Source organism: Pezoporus wallicus, unplaced genomic scaffold (genome assembly GCF_028554395.1).
Source record: "Pezoporus wallicus isolate ANWC-B61680 ecotype Strahan unplaced genomic scaffold, APGP_CSIRO_Pwel_v1 contig_5647, whole genome shotgun sequence".
NCBI classification, from domain to species: Eukaryota; Metazoa; Chordata; class Aves; order Psittaciformes; family Psittacidae; genus Pezoporus; species Pezoporus wallicus.
The window spans coordinates 192,363-212,961 of record NW_026640437.1 but is presented as its reverse complement, the minus strand read 5'-3'; the positions used below and the strand labels follow the sequence as shown (position 1 = coordinate 212,961).

At 34.6% G+C, this 20,599-nt stretch overlaps 1 protein-coding gene across 1 annotated transcript in view; it reads right to left on the bottom strand.

Annotated features, from left to right (window-relative positions):
- Positions 1-20,599, bottom strand: part of ARAP2 (ArfGAP with RhoGAP domain, ankyrin repeat and PH domain 2) — a 118,762-nt gene that overhangs the window by 38,595 nt on the left and 59,568 nt on the right. Inside the window, exons 15-21 of the mRNA XM_057418943.1 lie at positions 16,216-16,360; positions 13,590-13,692; positions 12,761-12,959; positions 10,692-10,755; positions 4,558-4,721; positions 3,089-3,301; positions 812-917 (exon numbers count right to left, since the gene is read on the bottom strand). Coding sequence (XP_057274926.1) covers positions 812-917; positions 3,089-3,301; positions 4,558-4,721; positions 10,692-10,755; positions 12,761-12,959; positions 13,590-13,692; positions 16,216-16,360 — 994 coding nt within the window. The remainder of the gene's footprint in view (positions 1-811; positions 918-3,088; positions 3,302-4,557; positions 4,722-10,691; positions 10,756-12,760; positions 12,960-13,589; positions 13,693-16,215; positions 16,361-20,599) is intronic.

The window sequence follows — 20,599 nt, the reverse complement described above, 5'->3', positions numbered from 1 at the left end:
CTGGACATACTTAGAAACATCATTAAACACAATACTTACTAGAATAATTTTCCCAATAATGGCACCAATCAATTTCATAATCATATAAATAGTTTTTAAAATACATCTAAACACAATATCCTGTAAGAAAAGGTTCTACACATTCTCTACCCACTACAATTTACCAGGAACATAATTTGACCTATTCAATACATAATAAAATATAATGTAGACCATTACTATTTAACCATGACAGAATCACCGAAGTCACACATTTTTTTATACATTTGCTGCTGTTTATTTGATCTAGGAATAAAACATTATCTTTGCTTCTTAACAAAGTTTATATTTCGGATATTCTCTACCACTACCTCACTAGTTGCAAAATGAAGCATTGATGAAAAACAGAAATGGCAGCTAATTCTTAAAGTTATGATGTGCAATACAGATTGCAAAGAAGGACATTTTCCCTTTAAAAATCTTTTCATTTCAAGAACCATTTGCAACAATCCTCAAGAAGAGTACCAGACTGGGGTAAAATGAGTTTGTATAAAGTGGCATGAAATATTAGCCTACTTGGACATACACACTGGAAGTCCTCTCACTGCTAAGCTGTTCCATCCCATTGATAGTTATAGATACATACTGCTAAAAATAATACCAAAGAAGAAACATTATGAATTAAAGGGAATCAGATTTAATTAACTGTCACAACTAGATAAGCTACTGATGCTTCCTAATTAATGAAACAACCCACATTTCATTTATTGTAGAGTTATACTGAGAACACATTACAATAATTTCTCTGCTATAGAGCATCATTTGCATTGACCTGTAGAGATGTTCAATTAAAGCAGCCAAAGTTGCCCTATTGACTGGCGGAAGCGTCCGAATAAAAGCTCCATACTTCCTCACACGTTCCTTTTCATTCTGTGTATCTGCCAGAAAGTAATAATCATTAAGCATTAATAACAATGCACACTAAAAAACAGTAGCAGTCCTCATTATCTATATTGGCATCATCTAGCCATTTAAAATTACAATTTACCCTATCAACCTCTTCTTCATAAAAGCAGTATTGACAATCTACTAACAGAGCCTATTACTGTACACCAGCTCAGGGAAACAGTAGCAGCAATAAAGAAGGACAGTTTTATATTCAAGCACCATTTGCTACAGTTTAAGACCAAATCCCAGCATAGCAATTGTTTTTTCTCTCACAGGATATTTAACCTGTAGTCTACGTGTGCATGTATGTGAGTGCACCTACATAAGCACAAGTACAAACATACTTCTAAGAGTTCCCAGAGATGAGTAACATTTTCATCTTTTAAATTTTTATCAGAAAAGTGTCTCAAGGCTCAAAGTAGTTTAACTATCCAAATATATAAGACTGAGGAGAGCAAAAGGGAAGAGGTGGTGAATAAGCTGTACAAAGTTACATAGCTGAATAGTGGCAGAGCCTATCACTGGAATTCCAGCCTTGGGAATTCTGAGTATCTGAGACACAGCCACAGCTCTCCACCTTCAAGTTCAGTCTGCCTCCCTGTGCTGCACAATCCCGCTCACAGCATAAGCAAAGTTAATGTAAATTTTATTTATGTTTTTCTTTTCAGTCCCTTGCTTCTCTCAAGTTTCTGAACAGAAAGAACACAGAACTCTCATCTCTTCCAGCTGATTGCTAGCATTCTCGAACTACTGCACTATGTTTTGATTTCTTCAGTAATTGGAAGATAAAATAAATGAACAAAGAACAAAAAAAAAAAACAGTTTAAAGATTTTCTGCTCTATTATCCTAAGTGTTTCAGTCTTCCCACAAGTACTTTCAGTGTCACTTAATTATAATAGGACAGGTCTCTCTGCTGTAAAGCTGAAGCAGTCTAGCCCCATGTGCAAATCACGAAGTTAAATCACTGTAACACCACTATGCAGTTTCACAAAAGAGCTAATTAAATCTCAACTGCTACAGATACAGCTTTTTCTGATTTCTGATGAGAGCAATCTTGTGGCAAGTGAATAAATTCTTAATCTGCTTTCCTATAGTTTGTTCAAATCGAGGTTAAAGTTCAAAAATGTGTAATACTCATACTTGAATCTCCCATAGCTCTAGTGGTTCATAATAAAGCAACCTCCATAAATTTGAATTTTTAATATTTTTTAAGACAGAATTTGCCACACAGTAAATAAGCCTGTATTATTTCATGCATTTATGTAGAAATTGATGTTCTATCTTAGCTTTTTCTACAAATCTCTTACTGCTACCCATCATTTGCAACTTTATAGCACAGTTTTGGGGCAGGGGGGAAGAGTTTATTTCTTGTAGTGTGCAAATACCACAATACAGAAACAAATATAACTGAAATATAGCTACTTTGCAAGAACACTATAAAAATAATTACAATTTATGTAATGAGCAACTAATTAATGTATTAGCAATCTCATGGCTCTGTTTTCAAGCATATAGAGACATGTCCTCATGTTTTAAATACATCACAAATTACAATTTGGGTTGAAGATACTTAAATTTTCCTTCAAGTTAAATTAATGTTTCTAGAGAAATGGAAAACAAGTAACAGTTGTTAAGAAGTTTACACTGTACATAACTTTATGTGAATGCTCACAGAAGATACTTGAAGATATTAAGCAGTAAGACATTCATTTACCAACAATGCAAATGACAGCATTACAATTTGCCACTTCTACACACAGTCAAAAGACAGAGCACATGCTTTTTTCCCCACTCTAGCATATATATACTCCTTGAATTATCTATTTCTTGCTTCCATTAAATGTTAATTGTCACTTCTTACCTCAGCTAATCCAACAACTACACAGTGTAATATTGGTCTACTATTTAGAGATAAACTGTCAAGAAAACATCACTATTTGTTATTATTATTCTGGTTCACATAAAGGCAATAATATCACCTCTGACTGACAAAAGTCTATTGCAGCCAGGCTCTAAACACTTTTTTACTCATTACAATTGTTTCATCAATTATCAATTAACATAGCTCAACACAGGGCAAGTAATTAACAACTCCCTCAAATTGTATACTGAAAATTTGCATACAAACTTTCTTGTATCGAGTCCTATTGAATACATTACCTAATGCCGAGATCCAAAATGGATAAAGCTCTTTAGTGAGAACTGCATCATCTATTTGAGAAAGAAAACCTTTCAGTACGTCAGTCACATCTTCAAGCTGGTGTTTTCCTGCTCTTAGTTTAACACTCCTTGCATCTTTTTTGAAGCTTTCCAGCAGTTCAGCCACACTGGAAGAATCACCACTCTTCAGGTAAATCTGCTTGCTACCTAAACCTAATTTACAGAAACACAGGGCAGAAAAATAAATAAATGTAAAATCAGTAATTCTTTCAAAAATTCCATAGGTTATTTTACGAAAAGCGCATCTGGCTGTCAAACACATTTTTTCATACTAAAATCTCTTTACCTTTTGCACATTCTCACTTTGTAGCAAAAAGCTGCCACATCTGCAAACACTAAACCAGACCTCTTTGCAAAAATACATACCATAACATCAAGCAAGCCTGGGCTCACAATTTCAGGAGTACTTTACAGGCAACTCAAACACCAAAATCTTTTCAGGACTTCCTCAAACAATAGTTCCAAACAGCACAGTAAAGGAAATAAGTTTTGATGGCTGGTACTGTATTAAGCATAAAACAAAGCTGTTTTCATGAGCAAAGCTCCTGCTATTTTATTACCCTACTGATAAACTCAACTTAGCACTCAGTAAAGTACTATCGTATTCATCCAAACTGAAACATTTCACTCTTAAAATCCTCAAGATCAGTTGAAAGTATTCAATTTTTCTGATTTTTCTCACATGTAGGAAGACGTCATGTAGCCACTAGTCTTATATTTAACAACCATCAGAGCCCAAAGCCAACTTAAAAAGAAAATTCATAGCCTAAAACAAAGTCAAGACTACCTCCAATTACTGCATATGAGAGTACCCGAAACATTTTACTTTTTTTAAATTTGTGGGAATTTGGCATAGATGAGCACTCCATTTTCTCTTTGAAAAGCGTTTCCCGCGTTACCCACATCTCTTGAAAGATAATCTTCTTTTACACAAAACCCAGCTTTTTTTATTTACCTGTCAAATCAAGTACTCTGTCAAAAACTATGAAATCGCATCTTATGTTCTTGCAATTCACCTTTCCTGTAATGCCCACAAGCACTAGCATTTGATACTGCCTTTGCATCGTTACTGCCAAGAAGAGCTGTGGGACTCAATTGTGTCTGTCATCTGCAGACCACAACTAAAGACAAAACCTTCACCATGATGACACAAAAACATGTATGTATACAACTAACGCATACAAATATTTATTCAGCTTTCAAATAAGTATTATATCACCCAGTAACACTGATCCTGAAAGAAAACTATAGTTTTCAATAAAGATCTAACAATGTAAATGTTGGTGCATGAAACAGTGTAAACTGCAGTTCGAATAATGCCTGTTGCTAATAATTTATAAAAAAAAAAGTTTAGGGTTTTTTTTCTTGATTTTAGGCAACAGTTCATATATAAAATTCACTCTACTTACCATACTGTGTAACAAATGCTATACAGCTGTTCACTATAATAGGAACATCATTTTTGCTGAGCTGCTGATCTTGTAATGCATTACCATCTGTACCTGCTGCTTTTTCAATTGCAGTATACCAAACCATGAAATCCAGCTTTGTATGGCCATGGACATATAAAGTTCTGAAAAGTATAAAAATTATTTTGAATACCGGAAAGAAATAGAAAACTGATGTTCTTCTACTACAGCAACAAAGCAGACACCTGGAAAAAAAACATGAAATACTTAGAAACAAGGCCCCTTCCACCACAAAAAGCTGTGGTGGTGGCCTGCTGTTACTGTACCTTTTTTTTCCAACTGCATTTGTACTTGCAGTGTCACAATAAAAGGAGATCCACAAACCTTTGAAAGGTTTTCACAGGCCTTTGAAAGTACTTGATACACATTTTTATTATACTTCTCAGTCTTGCTCCTACACTGTGCATTCATAAGTCCAAGCCACAGTAAAGGGGAAAACAGATTTAGAGACAACTTCCAATAATGGAAAAGGCTCTTCTTCCTTCTTTTCAGGTACTACCCCCAACCCCACCCTCCTTTCACATGGGAGCTCAGACATATTGATCTTCCCTCCTTCACATGTATCAAAATTATCACCCCTAAGGAAATCACAGAGCTAAGTAACACGTATGAAAAAAAATTAAGAATTGAAGAATAAGCTAATGCAACCCTTTAATTACCAGTTTATTTCAAAGCATATCTCTGTTCTGATTTTAGTTTATTCAGAAAAAAAAAAAATAAAGCATCTTATGTAATGATGGAATATTTAATTTCTTTTTTTAATCATCCTTTAATTTCATTTTTATAAACATTTCCATTCTAGCATTCCTACCTCAATAGAAAGTGAGGAAGCAGTTGATGTACGCACACAGACCCAGGATCTGAAGTTTTCTCAGAACATACAGACTTAGCCATTCAGCAGAGGAGTAGGAGACACTACCGAAGCCCCTTTTCAAAAAGCCTCTACTTCATGACTTTGAAAGCCATATAAACCATCACACATGTGGCTAGTAGAAACATTCAGCCTCTCTCTTCCATTAAGAAAAAGTAGCAATTTGCATAAAGCTCTCAATTTTTTACACCAAAATAGTGTGCCTAATTCAGTATTTTCAAGTATTTTCTGAAGACCTGTCAGAACTGATATCCTACATGAGCAGTTCTCAACCAATGGCTTCCAAACAGCACATCACCCTGGCATCCTGTGGTACAGGTGTAACCATATACAAGAGGAAATGAAAAAGTCTGAATTAAGTGGAAAAGAGTCTGACAGTGCATGTTACACTATTCCTTCAGTACTATTATTCACAGTTTAGCAGCTGTTAAGACTATGACCTATAAAAGATTTATAGTGCTTTCCAACACAAGAGATGCACACATATATGTATACAGTATTATACAATGGGATAAATGAAGTCTCAACTGATTATTTTTTGCTGTGTAAAGAATTATGATATGTACAGGAAGCTGCAGAGTGTAAAGTGGTAACATTATTACTTCTAAACAAGAGCAACTCTGCAGTATAGCAATGAATCCATACCAGAGGAGGAAGAGGAAATACAGTAGTGTATTGAACTTCAAGGGTAATATAAACTTATATGGAAGTCTGAATCATGTGCCTGACAATCAACTGCCATGGGATACGCATTACCTAAACTATGTGAAAGAGGACTATCTTGTATTCTGTAGATCTTTCCTTCTTCCCTCTGTGCGTGACATTAGGAAAAAAACATATGAGAACTGCAAGACATAACGCTTCTCATTGTTTTTAAGATTTGAAAAGCTGTTGAGATAAATTCAAATTACAGAGGAAGAGGTTAGTCAATAAATAAGAAAGAAAACAGGGTATCTTTTTAAGTAGCAACCATATAGCACTGACAGTCATGAAAAGAGAAGTTGCTGGTAAAAAAATTAAATGTGAAAACCCTTGCTGCTTCTTCACAGAAGGCAACTAATTATTTAAAAAAAAATATATATATTCACCCTGTTAAAAATCTCCAGCATGGTCACCTAAAATAGTCACATAAGTCAGAGAACAAATTTCAGCATTTACTACACACCATAAAAGAGAGGAAGGGAGAAAAGGAAATGAAACCGGTATTGGAGACAGTTCAGAATTCAGTCAATTTACTAAGTGGCTTAGAAAGCCTTAGGAAGGGTGAGAAAGAAACATCTGCACAATTCAGTGCTTCCAGCAAGTGATTATAATAAGCTACATGTCTGAAAACAGAGGTACTAAGAAGGCCTGCATTACTCTGAAATTATACTGGAATAATCAAATTGCAATTAAAGCACTAATAACTACAGATATGTAACAAAGGTCAGCCATGTTTCAAGGTTATTATCTCCAGCACATCATACTGCAACCACTAGTCCTTTCACTTGTCTGAGTCCTACGTTTAGGTTATGTCTGGATTCTAGGATTTTGTGCTCATGACTGCATTTTACAGGAAATCTTAATGCTATCATCAAAGGGTTAAGAAAAAAAAAAGCACTGTAATTAATGAACCACCAGCATAAAGAAATTGTGCTAGTATGTAGTGAAGGTTTGTTATCTATAATAAGAAAGAGTTCATTACAAGAGAAGGGGGAAAAAACCAAAAGCACCACCTGGATTACATTACGGTCTGAAAGCATTCACTGACCCCAAACAGAAAGCTTAAATGACTACAGAAAAAAAAAGAAATATTTGAAACCAAATTGTCTGCACAACTGTTTTTCTTTACAGTATAGTATTAGAGATTTTGCACTGGATTTTACATAGAGAAGATACATTTAAAAATTACTGTAGTATACAGTTGTTTTCGGATACTTTTCCTCTCTTCAGTGTACAGATCTCTCCGTTGATCTCTGCTGAACTACAGTAGTTCAGTAGCTTCCTTCACCTATCTGCTATGCAACTTCTGTTTAGATGGCAACAATAGATCAAGTATCACCAGTCACTTGACAAATTTTACAGATAGAAAGGAGAGATCAAGGGGCATGGGGGGAGGAATAAAACAAACACCTGAATATGGAGCAAACCAGAGGACATCTCTGTGTGACGGAGGGCAGCATCAGACATAGAAATCAGAAAAATGGCTTGCCACTTCTAGCAAGAAGTCAAGAAGAATTTCAACTATGAAAGTGGAACATAAGAGGAGGTCAATGATCATCTGCTTATGGCATAAGAAAATAGTATTGTGAGAAGTCAGAATTTCTAAGTGGGATGGAGATGGTTCTAACAGGTTGGACAATATGCTCCTACAGAGATCAGAGTGCAATAAAATGTTAGCAGGTGCTACAAAAGGGAATGTGTTCCTTTAATTTACTTTAGCAAAGACATCCAAAGACAAACATGAAACATCTTTTAGATCTGAAAAAAAAAAGTAATTATCTGATATTAGAAAAAGTCTAGAATTATTGTGAAAATGTAGGTAGGAAGCACACTAAGCTTCAAAAACAACAACTATCTTCAAAAGAGGAACAATTCTGTTGCCTGGAAAATGCTTTAGCCTGGTTCAGCCTCTCATAATACACTATTACCTTGCAACATAGAGTATAATTACCACCACCTAACTTCTGTGCTTGTAGTCTTCTTTCAGTGAATATTGCCAATTAGAACAGCAAGGTGATAAGTAGAAGAGTAAAGTAAGAGGTGAAAAAAAGTGTGGGGGTTTAGGAATGGATTGTATTCATACCTAAAGAACCTTAAGAAAAATATCACATGCCTTTTGGTAGTATTCTGAATTCTTGTATTTTATACAAGCTGGAAAGCATTATGCGTCTTGTAAAATCTTCCTCTGAGTAGTTATGGATCAGAGGAACATTAAATTTATGCATCCCATGAATTTTACATACACATAAATATATTAAATATATTTTAAAGGTCCAGAATTAATAGATTTAGTGTATCTAATTCAGCAGTAAGATTTGAAGTTCATAGTTCTAAAGCTGTTTATTTGCATATGCAATCACAAGTGAGAAGTCTGTTTGTAAGAAGTCATTCTTTTGCCTACAGTAGACAATGGAAAAAGTGTCAAAGACAGAGGCATACGATACCTGTAACTTATGGTTTTCCCTAATTAATCAACCAAATGACAGACTTGAAAAAAATTCGTAAGTATTTGTAAGTAATGGGAAGTTAGTCTGAAGTCAGTAACAAAATCTACACGAGCAGTATGAGCTTCAGTAGGAAAATACTCAAGATCCTGTAAGATATCAACCACATCTATGCAAAAATGGACAGGGTTGTTTTCTTTTTTAGCTTTTTCGAGGAGAGGGGGTTTTCAAACTTTTATTAATTCTGGAAAAAATCCCACTTTTTTGTTTTATTCTTGCAATACTGCTTCTTTTTATAATCATTCATCCTGCATTTAAGTGACTAAAAATTAACAGCAAATTTCCAAGTGATTAATCTATGCCAAAGTTGGCATTAGACAACCACTGGTGAAAAAATAACAGACAAAACAGAAAAACCTTGAAACTATAATATATAATTTAGTTGATGCTGATGACATCTCAAAGATATTAAATCATTTATCTAGAGTTTGGAGGTGCAAAAGGACTGTTGCCTTTGTTTCCATTTAGGATAACTGAGTCTAAAGATCAAGGTGATTTTATACTTAATCCCACATACACACACACATCACTGCAAGATGCAATACCATGCAACTGTGCTGAACACCTGGATATTTTTGGAGTAATATCCTAGAGCAAGAATGACTATGCCAAAGCATATATATCCAAATGGCTTTTAATGGTTAAGATAATGTGAACACTATGCATTTAAATCCTTTATGGCAGACTTCAGCGAAGAAATGAAACATATTCATGACTACCGTAAGTCAGCCAGTGCCCCTGCTGAAATTATTTTCAAATAGTTCAGAATTTCCATTAAACTATTAAAACAGTTCAGAGAAAATCTGCCCTTACTTGAGAGAAATATTACAATGAAAGAATTGATAAAAGCTGACTTGGAGGTGGAAGTTTTGCTCAGCACTGATGTCCATGAAATTAGATGCACAGTTTGCATTTATCTGTTACATTGCACCTTGAATGGGATACCCGTAGTTCCCTGGTGGGTCTATGCAGCTTACTTAATGCTGAATCTTTCAATATGCTTCCTCAAAAAAAACCAAAACCCAAGAGAAAAAGTGTTTGTTTCTGATCTGCATTACCTTACTGACTTCTGGAACTTAAAGAGTATCATATGAAGAGTTAAAATTCAGAACACACAGTTACAGTGAGTTTCCCCAAGAAGTTTCTTCAACTCCAAAAAGATGTCAAAGGTTTATCTGCTAGGGTTTTTTTTTCCCCTGAAGAGGAAAAAAAAAATCCTTTATTAAGCTATTATTGTTTCAAGATCTTGTAAACACTGCACCACTTGTTACACAGACATCTGCCCAATCGTCTATGAGTGAAGTAAAATTAAAAAAAAAACCAACACGCTAAACAAAGCAACCTATTACAAAATAAGAATTATTTTCAATAATTTTACTTTAATCTTTAAATTTGTACCCATATGAGGCAGAAATACTCTATCTCACTTCAAGTTTCAATCTCCCATATCACTATATTTGACAGTCATTTCAGAAGAATATTACCTACTTCAAAGCAGGTATGGATCATGTTTGTTTCACCAGTATGTGACCTTTTTCTACCTAATATGTTGTTAACTGAGGTCAGACATTAGGGTAAGTCTAACCAGGGGACTCATACATTCCCTCTCAATCCTAAAGTACACAGACTGAGATACAGACTTCTGGGACTTAAGAGTGCAAAAAAAATTGACAAGTAAGTGGGAAATGCTTCAAAGAGGTACCCTTTCATTACAGGGTAAAAGAAGGTAGGTCCTTTTGAAGAAACAGTTACTGGCAGCGTAATCTAAGGGAATAATTTTCTCAGTGGGAAAACTGCTTTTAATTAAACAGTACTTGTTAGAATTTCCCAACACAGACATAAAACGTAATTGATATACAAAGACTTTCCCTCCTTTAAAAAGTCTGCTAATTTACTCTCTCTGCAGCAACCACAAATGAAAAAGCTTCATGATCAGCAAGAATTCTAAGACATCAATATAAAAGCAGATGAAAGCTTTTTTCAGATGGGATCCTTACCTTCCTTTTTCAACAAGCAGCAGGACATCTATTTTCTCTCCATTTTGCATCACACTACTGATTGCTGAAAACAGAACATAAATCCATACGATCTACACAGATGTATATATATATATACACACACAAATACACGCACGCAACATACATACATGCTTATTCAGAATCATCTTCAGTGACAAAAGGAGTATGGAATTTTTAAATATTTCAAAGAATGTTGCTGATAATGGAAACAAAAATCCATAAAATAGCATATTTACAAGAAAAATTAATACAGAAAATTAAAGAAATTATAAACAGTACTTTCTAATGTTTTTTAGTTAATTAAATTTTATTAATTTACTTTTTGTTTTATTATATTAACAACAAACTCGCAAATATAAATTCTAGAAAATATAATGATTCAGAAGTAAGACGGATTTGCACCCTAATGGCTACAGGTATTTACAGTAACTTGAGTTACATGGTATACTGCCACCCTTCTTTGTGTTGCCTTATGCTATTCCTGCTTAAAACCAGGACCCTGCAAAACACATACATTACACAGAGGGCAGAAAATACATCTGGATAGTTTCCAGTAACAGTGGTTATAAAGCCATACAGTGCACTATACTAAGAACCAGTAAATTAAATAACCTATTTACTAACTCAAAATTCTGTTGGGGCTTTTTTTGAAGTTTAGGTCTCACATACAGCCCACACCTTATCTCAACTAATTCCCAGAGACAGTAAGTCCTGAATAGTAATGAAGCTCAATAAAAACATTCTGATGCATGTTGTATGATGTTTCTGAATCACACATACTCCTCGCCTCATTTACATATACTGACTCAAATACTAAGATGTTGACTATGCTTCCACTGATGAGTCGTTACTTGGAAAGTTTCAGTTACGGAATTGAGTCTTACTAGTGGAACAGACTTATTTTGGACAAACCAGAAATCAAGCAAAAGACAGGAGTACGGATACATAATATTTCCAAGAACTAAAACTCTGTTGTACATATACAAAACCCTATGGAAGTGATTTTCAACTGAAACCTAAATATGTGTTTAATTTCTATGCTTGAGATACACACAGATTTTGGATGTTTGTATGATTAGGGTAGGAGCAACTATAAATGCATTATCAAAACTAGTATCAGAAACAGTACTGCTACTACCTGACCTTTTAATTCTGAATCAACATCAAAAGGTATTCACAACTTAAAAGAAAGCTAGAGGCATAAAAATATTCCTGATTAAAAGCCACCTTCATGGTGTTCTATACAGCAAATGTAAGGTGGCAGGAAATAAAACAGTAAAAAGCCCGATGGCATTTCGGCAAGTTTCTGCAAAACAGGCACACAATCTGACAGCATTTACAAAGAGGATCATCAATAAAAAGCTAGGTTATCTTATCTATGTTATTTTAATATAAAATCTCAAAATATTTTTACTTTCCTACATAACACATTGCCATTTTCAACAGAAAAACAAGCGGGGGAGATATGCTTAAAGAGGATTCAGACCATAATTACGAATAATGACATAAAATTGGTCAGGGAAGACCATTCGTATAAACATCCTTATCTTTCCAAGTCATGATATTTTTAGTATCCAAAAAAGAGAAAAGTCTATTATTCTGTGAAATAGTTAAGATAATTGTAATTTTTCCAGTACATTTCAGTATTCTAAAACTAGGCATGCCAATCATCTCAAGAACATTCTGCAGTGAGTATTTCTGCCCTGTCAAAAATAGGAGACAATAATCCCAAGAGGTTATATATTATATTCAGTTCTGTACTCTTGTAAAAAACATACTGCTGCAACTGGAACAAAAATTGTCTTCATTTATTATGAAGCTGTGAAAAATCTCTCTAGTGGGTGCCATTAAGTAGGGAAAAAAATCCAAGACAGAACTGCAGCAACTCTGTATTTAAATAAGAGCTGGAAGAGCATCTGGCTTATGCAAACGAACAGTTAGTGAGCTCCCCAATTTTTATGACTTTAAAATGTAACAGAAATGTCCTTAAAAGTGAATTAATTCTATTCAGTACCTCCTGAATTCTAGACAATAAGCAAAATTCTTACTTAGCTCTTGCAGCCTTCTTAGATATATAGAATCTTCTTCACCATTCTCCATTTCAAGACAAAAATAAAGGCTCGACTTTTCTATAGCAAACCAGCCTTTTCTCCACTGATCCAGGTTATGGCAGTCTTTGTAGTACAGCTGGCCAATGAGGTCACAGTGTCTCTCTAATAAGCATTCAGCCACAGGGGGAACAAAATGCTACCAAAGAAAATGGGGTGAGTCAGATGAAGAAAAAAAAACCCTCTTCCCCTAAAAAAAAAAACCAAATCAAGATATTGCAAATCTATAAGAACCAAGGATGAAAGTCACAGTAAAAAACCAGACTTTCTGATTTATCATTCATTAACCCATATACAGACTAAATTTAAATTATAAAATCAAGAATAAAACTTTTCCATTCATAGTCTACAATTCAAACACTTTTGCTTTTTAAACTTTAATTGATTTAATTAGTGATGTGACTATTAGCATTTGCTACTCTATAAAATATAGTACCACTTCTGTTTCAGCAAATAAAAGAATACAATTGCAAGTATCAACAACTTAGCTGAAATAAACTCACATAGTATGTCTTAATACTAGAGCACCTTTAATATAATCTTAAGGTCGGCACCAAAATGTTGCTTCAATTATTTTTCCATTTTATCACCTTGTTTCAAACATTAAATCACAGATGCTATTCCTTCCTGCTGCACAAGAAACCTTTCACACAGGATAGAGCAGTATTCATCAAGAATGGCTTCTCAGAGGATTTTAAGCTAACAATGACACTTTATTCTTTGTGCAAAGGCTCCTGGCCTAACTGGAAAAGATAATTATCAGTATTACCTTAGCTATTGCCCAAGTCCATTTTCTTTGTGAATATGCAGTTTCAGCTCCAAATAGAAAAACACGTTCTGACATTAAGTACATTTCAAAGGTAAAGATGTCCCTAAAGCAAGAAAGAGGAAAAAGGCAGCTGTATTTATTCTTTGTAACAGCAGACACACAAGAGTCTCATTTCTCTGTTTTTTCATTACTTCATACCTATGGAATGGAATCCACGTACATTTCTCCTCCAATCTTACAAGTGCAACCCAGCTAACAACACAGTATTTTATAATAAAACATGATCAAAATGCTTTTCAGGTTAATAGCATGTGTTTAGAGGCTACTGCATTATAGACTTTTCAGTAATTTTGAAGACGATAAAAATGTTTACATATAGTCATTAAAATTCTAAGGGAATCTTTTCCTTTTGCAAGTTCATATGATGTCAGCAAGTATATTTTTGTGATGCACTGAAAAAATTTTGTTTTAGGTTTAATATAAGCAGACCAACTTACTGAACAGGAAATTGTAAACAAACCACAGAATTATATAAATGCTAGTTCACAGGTACTACAGGATGTCACTTTGTTTAATCTCCTGCTCAAAGTAAGACTATCACTAATCATACATCAGAACAGCAATGAAAATCCCTGAAAACCTTGAAGGGTAGAGACCACTGTTTCTCTCAGCCACCTGTTCCTGTTCACCACACTTCTAACAGAGGCTTTTCCTATCATCCAGCCTCAACATCCTAGGTGGAATGCATGATCACTGCTACTGCTTGCATCACCTGCCACCACCAGGAAGAGTTTGGTTCTGTCATGTTTATGACTACCCTTTGAAGTTTCCAATAGCTCATGAGGTTCTTAAAAGTTGATGGGTTTTTTGGGGGGGAGGGAGTGGGAAGTGGGGGTGGGAGGGGGTGGAGGTGGTGTTTCCTGGTTGGTTTTCTGGTTTTTCTTTTTTTAATTTTAAAAAAGTATATCATTATTTAAACAGATGGACCCTGTTTTTCCATTTTTAACTGACAAATAAGGATAGTAAAAGAAGAAAAAGCAAATCATTTGAAATTGGTGTGGAATTTGCAAAGTAAGTATCTTGTACTTAGATCTGTCTTTACTGTATAAATTATGGTTCATGAATTTACAGTATGATTTTGACTTTGACCTCTTACTAGACTTCAAATAGATGGAGTATGCTTTTTCCTTTCAATTTTGGAGGTTGGGATTTGCCTAAATCTGGAGAATTGAACATGATCTAGTTCTTTCATTTTCAGTAACAACTTTGAAAATTATATGTAAATACTTAATTCTGACTAACAGAATAGACATTTTAAGGACTGATTGTTCACTACATGAAATATCAAACTTCAGGAAATTTCTCATAAAACTACCCAATTGCAGGTAAAGCACAGCAAAGGGTTAGCCATTCCCTAAAAGCATTCAGCCAACATGCTTTTAATTTATTATCCCAAAGTGAAACCATTTGCAGATGTAGTAAGCAATAGGCTAGATTCAATAACAGAAGTTGTATTTTTCTTTTTTTCTATATACCACAAAGTTATGCTACTGCAGAATAGTGAAAGCCATCTCCACCGTATTTTATAGGATGTTGAAGCGTCAAAATGTTTTAGGATTTCACCCCTTTGAACACCCTTTATCTCTGTAGTAGGTTAAGTCCTTTCTTAGAATCATAGAACAGTTAGGGTTGGAAAGGACCTTAAGATCATCTAGTTCCAACCCCCCTGCCATGGGCAGGGACACCCCACACTAAACCATATCAAACCATTCTTCCCACTATCTTTTCCAGAAGCTTACCTGAATAGACTGTTTTCTTTTCAGACATTTATGTTTTGTAACTGCAAGTATAATAGCATTGTACTGTAGAAAGTTCTTGTTATTTTACATACACACACATGAGGAAATTTAAAAGGAAGTGTTATGGAATTTGTTAGACAGATTCAAAATATAGTCTAAACAAAAATTTTGCCCTAAAGAAACCAAGTGTCACTGGGATGCAACTCAGATTTAGGTGAATCTCCATGTGATGTTTTTAATGTACAAATAGTATGTAAGAGAGCCATAAAAGGAAAACAAGACCACAAAAAAGTTATCTTCAAAGAAACACAACGTTCAACAGTTACACTGTTGTCCTCAGCTATATGACGAAGAATGGGTTTAAAATGGATTTCACGCTCATAGATGTGACCAAAGCAGAAAGCATTGTGGAAAACTCTAATCTGTTGCATTTTTATCAGGAAAAAACAAAGCAAGAATTTTGGCTTTAGGCAGAGGTCAACCCCATAAAGAAAAATGAGTATTAATTGTTCAATTTATCATCATGTAACCTTTTAAGCACTGAGAATACACATTACAGTTTTAATAAGAAACAGATGTATCTAATTTATGCTGCCCTTTTAAATTACCCTAATATTTTCATTATATCACTATACCAAAAAAAAAAAAAAATCTCCAAATACCATTTAGCAGTTATTTTTGAAGTCAACATAAAACAATTCAGCTTTTTTTTTTTTTTTTTTAAACTGCATGTTCAAAATTCAGAAACAAATGAACAGCTCTGAAAACCCAGCTTACATCATTGAAACACCTGAGGTTTTTATTGAAATACTAATTTGGGAACCTACCCTCTATTTAAAAAGAAGTCTGACTTGTGCACTACAAGACAGATAACTTCACTGATGTCAATCATACCATTGGGAGTGATAGCTTTATCATTTTCATAGTAGCTCAGAAATCCACTTTCCAAAGTGCACCATCTTTTGTTGCAATCTATAATTAAAGAAATAATAGAAATATTAGAAAAGCCAGTTGGCATAATAATAAAATTACCTCTTCCTATAGAAGTTGCCTCCCAGGATGCATAGCTCTGTTGTAACAGTAATACATTTATGATGAAATATCAGTCTTACTGAATTCCAGTGGGCCAGGAATTCAATTTCTGTGTTGATCTACTTATAGCTATAGAAACTCTAGCACATGGTAATTTAAGAAAAGAATGTTTCAAACGTAACACACTTAAAAACTTTTACTTTATTAGTATAAATATTCAACTGCTTCATAAGTTAACTTTCCTGCTGTTCAGGGCTTTTATTTCAGTTACTGTGGAACTTGATGGAGTAAGAGCTAGTACACAATACCACGCTACCTGTTTAGCAGAAGAGAGTTAAGGAAGCAAAATCATTATCATACATGCCAGAAGCTGTATCCATTGAACACTACTAGAAAACACCAGGAAAACACTACAAGTTATTTAACACAACTAACTAAAAAGAAAAAAAAAAATAAATAAATAAATTGCTATCGCAATAGTAGGGGATGAAAACCTAAAGAACAGAAATATTAATAGAATACCACTTTCTAGGTGCATCAGTAGCTGAGCTCAATTCTGCCCTACTGCAGGTCCAAGTGTCAGACAGTAATGAAATTGTACCAAATTTATTCCTGGATACTGGGGGAGATAAATAGATACATCATAGGCAGGCGGTAGCTATAGCCGTTTCAGGGTGGCATGTTCACATTAGAATGAATTGGGAGATCTTTCTTGCTGCTATTCACATATATACATGGCAAGGGTAAATTCATTTATAAGATTGTAGTTTACAGAATGCTAACATTTGTAGGGTGCTTTCAACATGTAACAATTTACAGTTGCTGAGCACAGTTAAATTACCCCGTAAAGAATTCTATCTTCAAATAACTCTGAATTAGATACACTAGACTATCTAATAATTGCCATCTATACTTCGGAAAAAAAAAAGTTGGAGGAAAGCAATTTGCAGAGCAACTTAAAAGTATTATCTGGCATATTTAATTAAGATCAAATGTCTTTTCTCTCTTACGGATGTAAAATACAGCATGTGACATAGCATATTAATGATTCTCCGCTACTCAAAATAATAATGTACTCGTTCTAGCTTACATCTAGTTCTTAGAATATAATTTGACATGCATCTAGCCCCACCACCCATAAAGAAGCAGGTTCTAAGGGAAAATACTCTGTTTATTTCTAAGTCTTAAAATCCTATACAGGTGTAAATGTTCTGGGTAAAGTATTTGTGACAACTGGTAGAACAGCTCTGGAAAAAAACAAACCAACCAACCAATCCCACAAAATTCAATCAAAAAACAAACCTGCAATTTTAGTTAGCCAGTACTTAGTTGGTATGTTATCTGGTATTTCATCCATGCTACTTGCTACCTAGTTCTGTCTAAATACATGTTTTAAATACTGAAATAAACTTAGGAAAAAGTGGGGGTTTGACCCTCAACTTTCCCAACCCCCAAAGCCTATTCTAAAAAATAGCGCACTGCTTCAACAGTCATTAAAAAGTTAAAACTCTCAAGAATGATTTTGGAACATCAAAGATGTTAACACAGCTCCATAGAACCTTTTACACTAAAAATGGAAGAAAAAAAAAAAAAAAAAAAAATCAAACCTGAGCCTCTAAACCTCTAACCTTTGCTTTTTGATCCACTACATCGTAATAGCACCAATGTTTAAGTTCTCTTCCTGCTGATCATCAACAGCTACTAATTAACAACAATTTTCATCAAAAGTTATGCACCCCTGCTAAAGCCACTGATGCTGCTATAAGGTGAAGTACATACAAACTTGGCTTACTCTCTCCTGCACTGGAATGCACATAATGAAAACCTGGACTGTACTTCCAAGTGTTCTACCTGGTTCTCATAAAACTTGGGTTCAATTCACAGCACCAAACGATTTCTTGAGCGTCTTTTTACCATAAAGTCTCAGCCCACAAAGGGATAAGAGTTTTCTGTGACAACAAACGAAGCATTTAAATTTTCAGCCCTTGGCACTAAAGGCAAGACTGACAACTGCCTCAGAGATTCATAACACTGAGGAAGAACTTAACTCCAGTTTAATGTTTAGAGACCATAACAGGATTCTGGCCGGTAGCACTTTCCAGAAAGAGCATTAAAAAAAAAAAATAAAAGAAATCAGTAGATCAAAAGCCCAATGTACACTGGGGCAGGGTCCAAAATTTAGACAAGTGCTGCAATCCCCAGTGAGAAAATGATGCTCTCTCTCTAGCCTAGTGAGAACTCAGTTCTCAGCAACTCAGAACTGCTTTAACAGGAGAGCTTTTTTCTTTTGTCTAGAACTAAAGCTAGGTCACTTTCTTTGGTAATGTGACTTTCTTATTTGAAACTTTATAGGCAGAAGAGGGAACTGAAACTGTATCTCCCACACACTGGTAGAAAATAATTTTTTTTGGTGAAAGACAGTAAGAAGGGGACAAAAAAAAAAATTATCACATATTCCCAACAATCTGTGGTATGCATATTTCTTATTGCTTCATGCTAATGAGATTTTATAAAGGTAGAAACAGTTCTTGGTGAAGGCGAAAAATATCAGTAGAGAAAGGGAAAAAAGATTACATGTTTTATGTTTTAAATAGCAAAAATCTCTCTTGTCACAATACTTCTTACAAATGGCTGAGATACATTAGTGCCTTCAGGCAAGAGCAGTTTCTACTTCAAAATTACTAGGGGGTTTTTGTTGTTGTTGAAGGGTGCTGTTATTACATCTTCCTCCCTTGTCCTGTTTGTCATTTGTCTTCTTGAACTATAAATGGTCATGGAAACCTATCTTCCTATGTATCTGTAAACACTCATCCCAGTCAGTCCTGACAAACATCAGTCCCGACAAACACATGGGTAATCCAAGATTAACTCAAAACCCCAGCAAACAAAACCCCCTCAAAATCCCCCCAAAACAGACTACAAACTTTCAAAGCAGCTTTGTTTCTGTCCACTAAAAGCTTAGATAGAAGACAGAATTCCGTGGTTTGTTGTTTGAGGGCTCACTCCCATTGCTTCTCCCCAGCTATACTCTACTACAGAAGAAAACATTTTATTACCATTTATAGCTAAATCTTCAATCTATACAGGTATTTACCACCCAATGCTGCATTTCTGTCATTGTGTTAGAGTCCAGTAGTATTGCCTTGCATCTGCACTCCACTTCTCTCAGTAGGAATTTTTTTTTCTACGTGAATATAGATACCCACAACACAGAAGACAAGGTCTGGACTTACAGCAAGCAGACGTGAGGTTTGCAGTTACTCCTTTCATCCCTGAATAAGCTCAGTGCAGTTTCTGAACAACCCCCCAAAAAGTCCTGTCCAGCAGCAGTCCTCTGCCAAAACACGTCTTTGATAACAACTGCAAAGTTTCTGGGAAACGTCTGTGATGAGGCATTAATTCAATTGATCACCCAATACTTTCAAGAATTTGCACCCACACATACATTCTTCAAAAGTATATTTAAATAGGAGTTATCTGCTTTAGACTGCTTTAATCTCCACTAAGGATCATAAAGGCACACACCAAGAGAATATGGATAGAATCGTACAAAAATATGTATATACTGACACAGGATGCCATGTCAATATTTTAGGAGCACTAAAACTTGACCATAAATCTACCTAGATTTTAAAAATCAATATCATTTGTTTGCTTAGATGGAAGAAAAAAATAGGAACACAACTGGGGAGAAAAAGGATTAAGTAAAGCTAAGAAAATTATCTGGTAACATCTCCCTGAAAATAAACAAATAAATCTACTGTGATATGCACGCATTTTCACCCCACAAAGTTCAATTTGTTGTAAAGTTGTCGGAAGTGTTCATTTCTACTTGGAATACTTTTAAAATTTGTGAGCTTGAGAAATATCCTAGGTCTTATCCATTTGGACTTTTACTAAATTCAGTGATACCTTTAAAAGATTACTGGAATATTATCATTTTGGATTGGAAGCTATCTTTTGGCAGTCAGTAGCATCCATCTAAATATAATTAAAGGGAGAAGTATTTCTAACTGATTTTTGATTTACTAATAACTGTTGTTAAATGAATAATCTTTCAGTAGTTGTGTTTTCTTCTGTCAACTACTGAAGAGATTAAGACAATCAGTATTTTCTTTATTTGAAAGAGATCTACTGAATGAAAAAAGGATGTTTCATATCAAACATTTTATCTTTTTA